Source organism: Falco cherrug, chromosome 4 (genome assembly GCF_023634085.1).
Source record: "Falco cherrug isolate bFalChe1 chromosome 4, bFalChe1.pri, whole genome shotgun sequence".
In the NCBI taxonomy this organism is placed as follows: domain Eukaryota; kingdom Metazoa; phylum Chordata; class Aves; order Falconiformes; family Falconidae; genus Falco; species Falco cherrug.
Genome location: NC_073700.1, coordinates 80345307 through 80359615, shown reverse-complemented (window position 1 = coordinate 80359615; position 14309 = coordinate 80345307). Strand labels below are relative to the sequence as shown.

Here is a 14309-nt window from a genome sequence, read left to right as displayed (position 1 = left end):
AAAGATTAACTTAGTAAAATGAGAGTGAAGGATGATTTTGTGTGAATTTTCTCAGGGCAGGGATTCATATGCATGCAATGTCTTACTGTGACTATTGTATGTTCATAGATTAGCAAAGTATAATGCCAGAAGGACTATTTAGTGTGACATCATACATAACAGACTATTAAACGTGACTGAGTTAGTATAGAATACCAGTTGCCCATCTCATCTGGTATTCTATTAGATGGGGGCCAAAACCTCATACTTCTCATGTAGCTGCAAGATTGATTTACTGAACATATAAGGAATAGCTGGATCAAAGGAGTTTCTTCTCAACTCTAGGCAAATTATGGCTGATGTGCTTTAAAAGTTTATTCCTGTTAAAATTTCAGTGGATTTTGACTTCATAGTTACAAAAGAGGAGTTATGACTTTTTAATGTATTTACTCTTACACTTGCTTGGTTTGATTGTAATTTTTATGTTTTCCTGGCTTGACGTAACAGTCCTTGGTAGTTAAATCTGAACGCATATAATTGAGTAATTGTTTTCCCAGCAAATTGCTTATTCACCAAAGGATCAGTTTTGGGGAAGATGGGGAGATTAATGAGTTTTAATTATTTCAGCTGAAGCAGGAATACAAAGCCACTTAGATTTGGACCTGGGGAACCTGAATTTTCAGGCTAGACTTGCAAAGTGACCTGGCACCTGCCTGCGAAGGTGAGCTGGGAGAGAGGATGTTACTGTGCTTCCCGTTTTGCTCAGGAGCCCCTCAGTTCAGATTCCTGCCTGTAGAGTGGGGTCTGGGATTCAACTCTTGCCCAAGAAAGGACTTGAGAGTAGACATCTCGTCTCCTGTGGGTGCACACTAACTCCTGTCCTGTTGTGTATGATAGGACAGGTCTGCTTGGTCTGTGTAACTAGCGTGCACTAGGTGGGGAAGCGTAATATTTGCAGAACTGGGAGGCCTGCGCCAACAGGGCAGCCTTTGTTCTTATGTTAGTGGTCTGTACTGACCATGCCTCTCTTTGGGAAGTACAGCTGCCTCGAGGAGTGCCTGCCCCGTTCCTATGGCAAAGAAGAAATGAGTAACACCTCACTTATAAAAGGCACTTCAGTTGCATCTGTTTTCTCAAACTTTAAGATTATTCCAGCTGTTGTGAAATGCATAGATAAAATTAAATGCATTTGTAAAATAAATGGTATCAAAATGATTAATTAAAATAATCCTAAATGCTTTCAAAAATGTTAAGCGTTTTGAAATTGGGATGTTATCAAGACAGTATCACAAAGAAGACCTATAAAATTCAATCCTTGGATATCCTAGAGTGAGATGTCTTACCCATTACCAGCTCCAGGTCAGGCAGAAAACCAATCTAAGCGTATGACACTTCTGTTAAAGCATTCAAGGAAAATACTCTCGTATCTCTGCTATTTTATGAGTAATATGCAAGTCCCTCTGTAAAGGTAGCCTTTCAATTCCAAGTGTGCTTTGCTTAAGTATCCAAAACCAAAAAGAAATGCTTCAGCTCCAGCTGCTTTTTGGACCTTGAAATCATTACTTTTAGTACTGCCAAGCAGTTATTTACAGTCATCTGATCACGTATTATATATAATGTATTTAGTATTGTATGTCCCCTTTTCACGTATGCTGATAAAATTATGTCTATTTTTTTCTGTCATACTTGTTAATCTTTATATTCCTGTCAAACCTGTCCTCATCTGGTGAAATGGTCTTAAGGTTGATCAGCCCTGATCTTGTTACCCCTATGCAGATGATATAAAGGGCATCTCTAACTGCCAGTTTTCCAATCTCCCTTCTGCTTTTTCTGTACCTATTTTAATTTGAGGCAGCACAAGGAAATGTTGTTTTTCTTGAGAATATGGCATACTGATGTGTAAACAAAGAGTATATTTTTAATTATTAAAAAGATTTAGTACTAGTAATAGGTGGTTTATATTTACACAATATTATTTCCACATTTTGTTCATTCTTTACATAGTTTTTTAACTATTGGTTTAATTTGAACAGAACTGGATTCCCACTGAGCTTCAGACATTCATGCCCCAACGTTTTTCATTTACAAGTCAATGTCACTCTTGTTTTTCCCCCAGAATATACATTCTTGCACAGCTGTCAAAACTAAATCTAAGTTGTCACTTTATTCTCAAATGCCTTAGGAGCTGGTGGTTATGGAATACATTCCTGGGGAACCATTTCTTCCCACACACACACCTTTAATTTATGAATTTGCTTAAATATTACCTTTGTGTTTCTTTTTGAGCTAACATAATATGGAAACAATTAATTTCGTAACCTTCATTATCTCTTCTAAAGTCTCATTTTTATTACCCTTGTACTGGGGGAGCATGTCTAGACTCTTTATATAAATCTGTTGTCTCTCCTGTACCAAATAATTTGTGACTTTGCTATCTTTTATTATTTTTTCTTTGCAAAATACACTTGCTTTCCTAATTTCATTGCTTATATTCCTATCTGCTGGTGTTAGCTGGGATCTTTTTTTATTTCCTGAAGGAAACTGCTTGAATAACTTTTTGAAAGTTACTACATAATTTTGTTTTACCTATTGTTGTTTTATTTCCTTTTTTAGGAAAATGCATATGACATTTTGCCTTGTTGCTTTGCATATTGATACATATTTAAGCAATTCTGATAGACTTAAGTTGCATCCATTTTGAGCCAAAAAACAATTTAATTCCAGTCCTTGCTTAATTACATTCACACCTTTTAAAGTTTTTATTATTCCCCTTTACAAAACTTAAGATTACCTAGTCTTTGGCATGACATCTCAGTTAATAAGATGTTTACTGTTGCTTGGTTGCATGAATATTTTTAACCTAAAGTCAGAAGTAAAAAATATCTCTATGGAAAGAATTTGAGATTTGGATTTTGTCTTGTGTTTTCATTAGAATGGCCCTTTCTTCACGTTTGCTGCAGGTCTAGACAGCCCACAGAAGCAGTTTGGGGTATAAAGTATTTTTGTGCTTTTGACACTTGACTTGTGTTGGAGTACTTGAAGCATATGTTGTTTATTTGATTACATTTAGTTGTTTGTTTAATTTCTCTCAACAATAAGTGCTTAAAACCCCTTCCCTCTTGCATGTCTGTAGAGCAGGAGGTCAACGTAAAGTTCAGTGTTGGGATACAAAGGCTAATACACTCTCTGACATGTGCTTGGTGTGAGCATGCTTTTTTCTTTTTGGAGAAAAGTTGGATGACTCATCTGCAGTAACTAATAAAAAGCTCCTCTTTCAGTGATCCTTCTTACTGTTCTTGTCTTGTAGGAAAAACTAAAATGTTGTTTAGAATTTCCCTGGCTTTCCATCACTTGGAGATAGTTCTATTGTTCCTGCGTGGGCCATGAATGTTTAAATTAATTTTTAAGCCTAGATTCTGTATGTCTAGCAACACCAGAGACCTGTCTAGTCAGAGGGCTAAATGTCTAGTAGCCTATGATCAAGCCTGGAAGGAAAGACCTCTTCCTTACTCGTGGAGGATTGGGAGGCTAGATTAGCTTTGAAGTGCTTGAATATAAGAAACTGGACATACTATCTGAAACCAGACACAACAAAGATAGCATTATCTGACCTTTTCTTCACAATTATTGACACATGAATGCATTTTAATCTTAACCTGCAACAGCCTTTGTTATTTCAATCTGGACCTGAAATTGCCAGCTGTGCCATCCTCTTTGGTAATTATGTAACATGGATAAATACCCACTGGGAGCTAGGACAAGAGCTCCAGAAACCTTTCTAATTGATACGTGAATCAGACATAATCAGTGGTCTCTACACATACATAACTAGAATATTTAATAATTTCTTCTGCCTAGAGCCTTCATACCTCCTTATGTGATCTCTTGCAGTCTCTTTTAGAGAACCCCAAAATAAAAAGGCTGTATATTACTCCAAGCACATAGTAGTGTGTTATGGAAGTTATGATTATTTTGGTATCCTTATTATACACATTCACATTTACTGTCTATGTACAGTCTGTTCTGTGTAGTCTGTTGACTGAAGTTTATCAAAGTCAATATTGGGCACATGAAGAGGATGAAAAAGTGTTTCTTTCATGGAATCAAAGTGGTAATATGTAACTAGCAAGATTTCAAAGTGCATTTCTTTCTTTTTTTTTTTTTTAACACATTTTATTTCCTTCCACTGCATGAACTTTTGCCCTGTTTTATTGTTCCAGGCGGAATACAGTGCCCAAATAGTAGTGCCCTACTGGAAACGCGCAGCTGTAACGAGCACTCTTGCACTGTGTATCATTGGCAGACTGGCCCATGGGGACAGTGCATAGAGGATACGTCTGTCTCTGCTTTCAACTCCTCTGCCAGCTGGAATGGGGAGGCCACCTGTTCTGTGGGGATGCAGACAAGAAAGGTCATCTGTGTGAGAGTCAACGTGGGACAAGTGGGCCCAAAAAAGTAAAAATCTTAAAAAATATCTTCATGCTGTAATTAGCTTTGGATTTTGCTGCTTTCTATGTATATCACCAATGACTGCAGGCAAAGAGGTAAAGACCTCCTCCTTTGTGTTATCATGAGGGAACAATTAATCTTTTAAAAATATAAAACTGAAGCTACAGGAGGACTATATAATAATACCTTTCTCACTATTGATTTTTACAGTTGATATTTACAGTAGTGATTCTGCTGACAGCTGACTGACTACTAAATCCAGTTGGCTCCATCCTATCATCAGGTTGAGTCCAGATAAAAGTCTTGGGATATGGGTGTGGTGTGCAATACAGCACCATTTCCAAGATCCTTATGATACCCCCAATCAAACTATATGTGTACTATATGGATTAGTGCATTTTCATGCAAACATACTGTTTTGGATCGAAATGCAATACAACCCACGTAAGTACATCTTCTCACAAGCAGACCAAGGAGGTGAAGCATCGTGCAGCTCTGACGGGGCATTAGTCTGAAATATTAGTTTGAACATTAGTTGACAATCTTCTTGAGGCTTTATTCCCATATAAATGTTTTTTTTAAGAGATCCCTTTGGCCCAATGATTTCATTTTACAGTTTAATATATGACCAGGGTTAAATACAGATTACCTGCTAGTAAAGTGAGTTTGATAATATTTTAATACAGTTTAGCAAGTCTGTAAATATATACCACTCGGGACAGATTCAAAGCTGGAAGAGCAGATAGCAGAGGTCATTTATAAAGTTCATGAGGCAGCTATTCTCCCCCTAAATATTTGCGTGGTTCCTGCCATTTGTTGCTTTATTCAGCAGCAGACTTATTCCAAATTTACCTTAAATGGAAATATGGGGAATAATACCAGAAAATTAATAATCTAAATATTACATATCTGCATTAAGTTGCTGTTTTATTCAGTCACAATACCATTATGTCTTTTACTTGGTACTCATTTTACATTTTAAAAAAAAACCCTCTAATGATTTATCTCCCTTTCAAAATCTACTGTTAATGTCTTTGCCTTTGATTTGACCTGAAATTTTTGGGTGGAGGGCTGTTTTACTGTGTCATAAATGAATCCTGTAAAATGAGAAAAAAGTCTTAGTTCATCCTTCAAATTGTCACATTAAATTCACAGAATTGTTTTTAAAGACCCAGACATTTAACATGAAAATGTAAATAGGAAACTTGTTTTTAAGTCCCCTTAATAAAAAGGATTACTGTGGTATGATACAATCAATATTATTGGCCTTATCTACCTCACAAGTTACAGATTTCAGCTTGTGCCTTTTGTGTTTAATTTGACCTTGAGTAAGGACTGCAAAAAAATCAATACTTTGCTTTAAGCCACATATACTAAATACAAACAATATAAAAGGTAGAAATGGTGTTCTAATTGAACTAATTGCCTTGCCCAAGGATCTGAAGAGGCATGGTAATGTTCAGTGCTCCTGAAAGTTGAAGTTCTCAGTGAAACAGTGAATACGTATAATCCAGTCTTTTTTGTATGCTTGCAATTTCTTTGTTCTTTAAGGAAAAAGTCATTAGTAAGCCAATGTTCAATACCTTGCAGAAGCACTTTTAATTTTAACCTTAGAGAAAATTTCTGAAAACATAGTGTGTGTGATTGGTGTTTTTTTTAAAGTGTGCCTGACCTCTGCATATATAATCTGATTTTATGAATCAGACAGAAGCAAAGCACAATTTGACCTAAAATGTAGAGAGTGCTTATGGAGAGGTGATGGAGATTTACCTTGCTATAGCTATAATATTTTATGGTCTTTCACGTTGGTATTTTAGGAGAGAAAAGAGAACAGGTGGAAATGTCATTATAAGAGGGCACCAAGAAGTTGGTGCTGGTTCACAGTAGTGGATAATACTTTGAGAAGTTTATGTGAATTGACAGGAAAATGCAGAGACAACCAATGGAAATAATGAACTAGCAATTGTTATTGCTGAGGAATATGTCCCTATAAAGCTGCAATTCAACCTTTCTTCTCCTTTCCCACTGCCTCTCCGCCCACGCTGCACAGACATACTTCTCCACTGACCATGGAGAACACATTTTCTTGGTAGCTCATTGTTAGGCTTGCCTGTGCTCCCTTCAGCCTGGCAAGAAAGATGCTTCACACTAGCCAAGCTTCCCCATCTGATCCAATCCAAATATAAAACTGGTCACCCATCTCACTGGTCCCAGATGCCCAGCAGCCACAAGAGGAAAAGCTGGTAAATATCAATGCTTTTCACTAATGAGATAAAAGCTCCAAAATATGGAAGTGATATTTTTCTTATCTCTTTATATATTCCTCTGACAGTCCACAGTCTGCATGCTTTCAGGGCAATAGTAATATCGAAATTATTTTAAAGATTCACAGTACTTCTGCAAATAGTTATTGCATCATTCTGAAAACAAGTATTGCAGCATAGAGTTGTTTGTCCTTGATGGAAAAATAGAAACACAGGCTGGGGAAAATGACCTGGGATAATGACTCCCGTATGTGGCACTCCAATAATCCCTTTTATATGCTGATCAAGCATTTTCCTAAAACAAGTGAGGTTTTCTGTCCCTTTTGACAGTCTTTGACAGTCTCATTGATCTGGCAGTTTCAAGCCCATTCCTGTGATAATCACGGCCAGCTTATACCTATTTTTCCTGGGTTAGCAGTGTTTTGTTTAAATATGCTTCCTTCCAGAGTTTATGCTTCTGGTAAGTTTATGAAGAGCTAAACATGTATTTTTCTACGGTAAAATAGATGGCTTTTCTTCATAATCATTTGGAAGCTTGAAAGTAACACTTAAGAGGCAGTCTGGAATGGTGAGTGAGGAAAGATGATTTTTTAAAGTTAAATCCCCAGGTGCAGAATGCACCAGTTATGTCTCCTTTCACCAGATATATTTAAATGCTAATTGTTTTAATTTCTGTGTTTCATCCTGGTGAATTCTGGGCAACTAGCGTTCTCCTCATGCCTGCAGGCATTTGGTACCTCTCGTGATTCACTTTACCGCAGAATGGTTGTTTATTTGATAATGCTTCTTTTTTTCATTTTTTTAGATGCCCTGAGAGCCTCCGACCAGAAACTGTGAGACCCTGTCTGCTTCCCTGTAGGAAGGACTGTATTGTGACTCCATTCAGCGACTGGACAGTGTGTCCTTCTTCATGTCAGGAAGGTAATTTTATCCATTGTGTGCTAGTAGACAGATTTTAAGAAAAAAGGAGTTAGGCTAGCAGTCACTTTTGTCAGAATGCTTACACACATCTCTTTCTGACAGAGGACATGTAATAGCTGGTACAGTACCTGCAGGGAGGACTTAGCAATTTTGCTGAAAAGAATAGTTATTTCTATATGATCTGTTTGGATGACTAACCACCCCCCCCCCCCCTTCATTTTTTCCTATTTTTATATTAAAAACTCCCATTTACATCTTCTGCTAATAAAGAGATAACTAGTCATGGAGTAGACACGTATCTCTTCGTTTAACAACAAAACAGATACTGGTACAGTTGCAGTATTTGAATTGTCAGATAATAACATGGTCAGATTTGGTCTTTGAAAGTACATGTACTGCTTGCTCATTGGAAAAACCTGAGCTTTATGTACTAGGCGATAGGTAGGTAGGTAGGTAGATATGCACATGTGTATAATTTTGGCTGGTTTCTTCTACTCCAAGGAAAATTGAAGGAAAGTTAATAAAAATCAGCAGACTTTAAGTTGATGTTAATGGTCTGAGTTAACCATACATTCCAATACCATTTTAATACTCTTGGCAAAGCTCTTAAAAAGAGTGCAGGTTGCCCCTGAATTTTTATTACTGGAGTCATCCATGAAGTTAAACTGATGACTGGCTTAATATTGCCACATTTTTATGCCTTATCTCTCTCTCTCTCTCTTTGAAGCTTAACAGGAGGTGTTTTTCTAATATATATTATTACAGACAGACTGTAATACCCCATGTTCCACAGGGTGCTAATCCCTGTGTGGGACATGGTGATTACTCACAGCTACCGTATTATCAGAATGTAAGATATTGTTACATCAAATATACATGTTTCAAACGCCACAGCCAATTTTTTATGCTTTATAAAGGACAAAAGCATAAAGGCATTTTTTCATTAATTCCTATTAGTGATTAGTGCATTCTAACAAATAAAAAAAGGGTTAGGAAGATTAAATTCATAACCTTGAAAAAAGAACAGACAATTAAGACCATTGAATCTGAATCTATTAAATAGTTATTCATTATTAAATATTGTGTTATTTTATAGCAGTATTAATCAGTCTTTCTGATATATTTTTATTGAGGCAGATCATCTTGGACAAAAATGCCATCCTTTTCTGTTCTCATTTCTGTGGGTTTTAAAAGAGTTCTTGATGCAATGAGCATATCTTCACCAACTTTTACTACAAACTAGCACGCAGGCTTCTGTAAGACAGTATATTTGTGAACTAATACAGGCATTTTGTCTATCCAGTGAGGCAAAATCTTTTCATACTACACAAACAAAAAAAAATATATTTCATAGGTTTTACCTATTTGTGTCAGCAAGCTGGTCAGCAGCTTTGCTGGTCAGCACATCTGTCTTGCCCCTTGTGCCAGCTCCTGGCATCTCCTGGAGATGATTGACTCAGGAGTGGGGGGTTTCCTCTGCATTGAAAAGCGGCCAGGTGGTGGAGAGCCACCACCGGGATTCTCCTACCGCTTGCTCCTAATTACAGTTGCTTGGCTGTGGTCCAGCACGCGTCTGTGTTCAGACAAGCTGCAGCTGCTGTAATAACCCACCCAAATCTGATACCAACCCAGTCAGCCAAATGCCTGTGCCACAGCTCTCAGGGGAGGGATGGGGGGTGGGTGTGGGGGGAAATCCAAGATTTTTACCTAACAATATTTGTCTGTTAGGTGTATTAGGTATTGCTGTGGAACTGTTACAGATTTGTGGCTTTTCTTTTCGTTTTCTGCCAGAAGAACTGTTATCTGAAGATGACAGAGATCAAAATTCCTACAGGAACTATTTTAGCATTATCATTAATCAGTTTATCATTAATAATGAATGACTGTAATAATTAAAAACTGTAGATAAATTCCACAGCGGAATTTCTCTTTCTGGTTTTACATGCAAATGATCAGGGCAAACTTACACTTTGAAATTGTAAAATGTAGCTGCAAACTGAACGGGTTTAATTTTTGTTCACTTGAACTGTGTATTCATTTTGGCTGTATATTCATTTGTTCAGTATCGCTAATACTGCTTTCTGTTCAGTTCTGATTCCTGGCCGTTAGCTGAGATTAAACTGTTTTATCTTTTAGGCTTGATTTTCTGCTTATGGACAAAATAGCATGTCGATATTAGAGCAATCAGTTCAAATACCTGTGGTATTAGATCTTATTTTTCCCCTAATTACTGTCATCCCTATGGAAGTAGCAGGGAAAACAGCCACCTCTACTTTTTGCAGGGGGTGCCACAGTAAAGAAGCAGTCCCGTCACCGTGTTATCATCCAGCTCCCCGCCAACGGTGGTCGAGAGTGCCCAGACTCTTTGTTTGAGGAAAAGGAATGTGAAGCTTCTCCCATCTGCTATAGCTACAGGTAGTGTTAATCAAACAGAGATGGATTGGACCCGGTTTTTCAATGTCTCTAAAGCTTGCTGAATTCCACTTCTTAACAGAAGATGTTCTAATATGCACTATGTAGCAAAACAGGTTACATAGCTAAATCAAGGTTTCAGAACAGATACGAAGACTCAGTTGGGCCCATCATGAATCAGTGGTTCATTTTATTTGTTCTTTTGCAGGAACACTGCAACAACTAAGAATTACTTTCCAGGATAAATCTTTCCTAGCGAATAATTTGACATTCTATACAATTAAAAAAATCTTCCTTTTGAAATTATCCAAAGCACTGAAATGCAGCCTCATCTGTTTAGGGCAGCCGAGTTCTGCTGTGACACTGTGCCACACACTGTATCCTCCATCTTCCATCCCTGTCAGCCCTGGAATGGTCCACAGTTGATTATATCCCCTAATACACAAAATTCTCTGCTCACTTAATCTTCACGAAAGGACACTGAGGACTGTTCTGGCAGGTGGGGATATTCACCACAACTACTTCAGAAAATTTTTGGGCAGTTTCATAGTATCCATCTGAGTGGCATGGGAAAGTAGACATACAAGATCTGGGTGTTGACACAAAGTTTAGAAAAATCTGATGCATTTAGTTGTTGGATTTACTTAAAAAATAATAATAAAAAGAGTTTATTTATGAATAACAAATATAAAATATATTTATTGGAAGACAATGTTTTGTTTCTCCACCTTCTAATTCCCATGAAACTGCTGTCTGTTGCAGAGGTACAAATAGAATTCAAGCTTATTTTAGTGAAAACAAATTGGGATTAAAGAAGTGTGTTGCTTTCATCATCTGGCAAGAATTATCATTGCAAATTCATTAGGAGATCACACTATATTCAACTGAAAGATATGAAAGGATGGAAAACAGCATTGGGAAGCTACCAAAATCAGTACTCCAAACATTAGAGAAATACAGCTTGAGAGCTTTTTCTAGTCAGAGTTTTACCTTTTAAAATCTGGCTGCCTTTCATCTTAGTATCTTCAGTACCAAATTTTACCTGAGCTAATGCATGATAATGTGCTGAGCAGAAGAAAGAAGAGTTGCTAGGGAGTGGTAGATGCAATTATTTGTATTTCATGACACAAACTAATACCGTATGTATTTTCTGTATGTTTCCTTTAACATATTTCTGATCTATACACATGCTGCAACAGATGGACTCACAGACCCAGCCTGGCTTATGCCTTAGTTCGGATACTGGCCCTCAGAGGCAGGTTGCAATAAAACCTGAGGTGCAAAATCATTGAGATTATTTTAAACGTGAGAGTAGCTGATGGTTTGAGTTGTGGATGTAGCATTTCCCCCCACCCCAACTCTGAGTAATTCAGACAACTGCATTATTTCATAGATGTGACAATAACCACAGTTGCCTGGAGTTGTTATATTTAAGTCCTGGGGTATTCTGCAGCACTAGAAGGGAACTTTGTAAAAGTTATATAGCAGTTTATACTAATGATAGAATAGTTTAGGTGGTCAATATTGTTATCAAAGTTTTTTGCAAGTTCTTTTTGTCTGTATTTTATTTTGATAGGGTCTGGGCCCATATACACGTGTTGGCTCACACATTTGTAAAGTGCTGCCATTCAGCTACTGGAGACTCTAGGTGCTCTAGGATCGCCCAAGGCACCCACACAGTCATTTAAACCCACTGTCCCAATACTTTGCTGTAGCTGGGGTTCCTTTTTGCTTCTGATTTCACCATTTGGGATAGTATTTGGATGATGAAGCCTAGCAAGGCAATTTGTTTGTTGTGAAAACTTTACCCTTGTAATAATATCATTTGAAATTTGAGAAAACAAAACAAATTCTAAGACTTCACTCATCTGACCTCATCTTTGTAACTCCAGTATTGTTTGTGCTTCAAGCAAGGCAGAATTGCCATTTGTTGTTGTGTTGCAAAGAATGCCTAAGGGAGGGGGGAAAGAAAAGTCCTGGGGAAGAGGAAAGAAGGAAAAGTGAAAGAAATGCACTAACATCTATATGTGACAGTATTCATTGCCAAAAGACAGTCCCAATACTACATGAACCAGAAATCAACCCTGAAGACTTATCTCTGGAGTGTGTTTGGGAAACTTCAGCATGTTTACTTCACTGAGATAAATGGAAAAAAGAAAGTAAGGAAGGGAAATGAGAATGAGGGGAGGTTTGTAATAGCATGCTAGCATTTAAAACTCATCCTTATTTAATGGGTCCATGTTGTTTTTATGAGATGTTAATGTCACTTCACTAAATCTACTTCTTAAATTTTAGTACGTCATTTTGTTGACTGGTAAAATACTCAGCATGATCAGATATAAATCCATAGCAAAGGAGTTCTTCTATGGAAAGGGTATTCAAGTCATATAGTTTTATTATTTTATAAATTATTCTTTTTTGAAATTTCTTTCTCACAGCTTGTACGTGTTAATGCTTTTTATCAATGTCTAATGCTCATACTATGTTTTGTATTCACTGTTTATTTCTTAGGTAGTGTTAATGTACCTTTATACTTTGAAATCCTTGAAAATATATATGGTTTACTTTCTCTTCCTTCCTTCACCTCCCCCTTCCTTCCCTGTGTCCTTAATGGCCTAATCGTAAAAGGAGAAAAGAAGTTAACAGGAAAGAGGGAAGAGTTTATGGTATTGTTGCTGTTTGTTGTGAATTGTCTGTGACCAGTTAGTATTAATAAGCAACAACTTACGGTGGTTTCTAACACTCTTTAGCACTGACGGCTACAAGTTTAAGTGGATTGTTTGAAGCTGGCTGCTTCCCCTCTCATTACAGGTGGAAGACCCACAAGTGGCGCAGGTGCCAGCTAGTTCCATGGTATGTGCGCCAAGACAGTCCAGGAGCACATGAGACTTGTGGACCTGGGCTACAAGCAAGAGGTTAGGCCCGTTGTTTCTGTAATTTATTTCTCCCCTTTGTTTCTGTCATTTATTTCTCAGAAATCTATATCTGCACTGGTGTGGGAAATGCCTAAAATTTTAGTCATTAGAACCTAACATTAATTTTATCTATCTTTATGTGCATCAGCACAGGAAAATACTGAATGCCAGTATGGCAGGGTGCATCCTAACCAGTATTTGGCAAATGTTTTATTCCTAAAATAAGTGTTAATTTATTTTTAAGTATAGATGCCACATTAGTCCTTAATTTTATGGTATTGTTTGTTCAGTTATTTCACCATCCTTACCTGAAGCAAGTTTGAAGAGTTTTTTTTGTGGAAATTATGTTTTCAAAAACAAGAAAAAGAAGAAAGGGATGGGTGACTTTATATGTTTGTTTTTGTGAAAAAGGTTGTGTGAATTCACCTGTGAAAATGTGACATTTTTCATGTGGAGGGGATGTGAAGGCATGTTTATGGGTATATCTATTAGACCAAATATAAGGCTTTGTTTGAAAATTTAGGATCAGAGAACCCTACAATAATTTTGAGCTGGAAGGATGCTCTGGAGGTGCCTTGGTCCAACCCTCCAGCCAGAGCAGAGCCAGTTTCAAAGTTAGATGCCACCCAGGCTACAGCAGGTTGCTCAGGGCCATGTCTCAACATGTTTGGAGTATCTCCCAGGACAGAGATCCTACAGTGTCTCTGGGAACCTGCTCCATTGCTTGTCCAGTCTAATACTGCATTTTTTTCCACTAATATGTAAGCCTAAATTTCCCTTGCTGCAATTTGTGTCTGTGTCCCCTTATCCTTTCACTACATACCTCTGAGAACAGTCTGGCTTTCTCCTCTCTATACCCTCAAATTATGTAGTGGTAGAGAGCAATGGGAGCAGGACTTTTCATTTATACTATTCAAGTTCAGTGCCAGAACAATTCCCCAGGCTGTAAGGGTCCTCTGAATTGCAGCCCTACTCTCCAGGTAGCTATTGACTGTCCCCCTCAAACTGGTGTTGTCCCTGAACTTGCTGCGGATGCTTTCTATATGGGTTGTTAAAGATGCTAAACAGAATTGGCGCTGGAATTAACCACTGAGGTGCAGTGCTCTTAACCAGCTGCTCATTGGACTTCAAAGCCATGGACCCTTCAAGCCCAATGATCCAGACATTTTTGTACCATTTGCATTTAATAGCAAAGAATTTTTGCATCCACATCCAGCTTTGCTGTCACCTGTCTTCATAGAGTATTTTGTGGTCTTAACAGAATTGTGTATGTGTGACTCTGTAAGTATAGTCAGGAGGGTATTTTAGGTGCGTTAAATAAATTCAGTATGAAAATAATTGCAGTTCCTACTTACTGTGTTACAGTAAT

The 14309-nt window shown here is 37.5% G+C and overlaps 1 protein-coding gene across 1 annotated transcript in view; it reads left to right on the top strand.

Annotated features, from left to right (window-relative positions):
• The window catches only part of THSD7A (thrombospondin type 1 domain containing 7A), a 286749-nt gene that overhangs the window by 216043 nt on the left and 56397 nt on the right, over positions 1–14309 (top strand). The window contains exons 10-13 of the mRNA XM_055707715.1: positions 4200–4434; positions 7498–7613; positions 9896–10028; positions 12837–12940. Of these exons, the coding sequence (XP_055563690.1) occupies positions 4200–4434; positions 7498–7613; positions 9896–10028; positions 12837–12940 (588 nt within the window). The remainder of the gene's footprint in view (positions 1–4199; positions 4435–7497; positions 7614–9895; positions 10029–12836; positions 12941–14309) is intronic.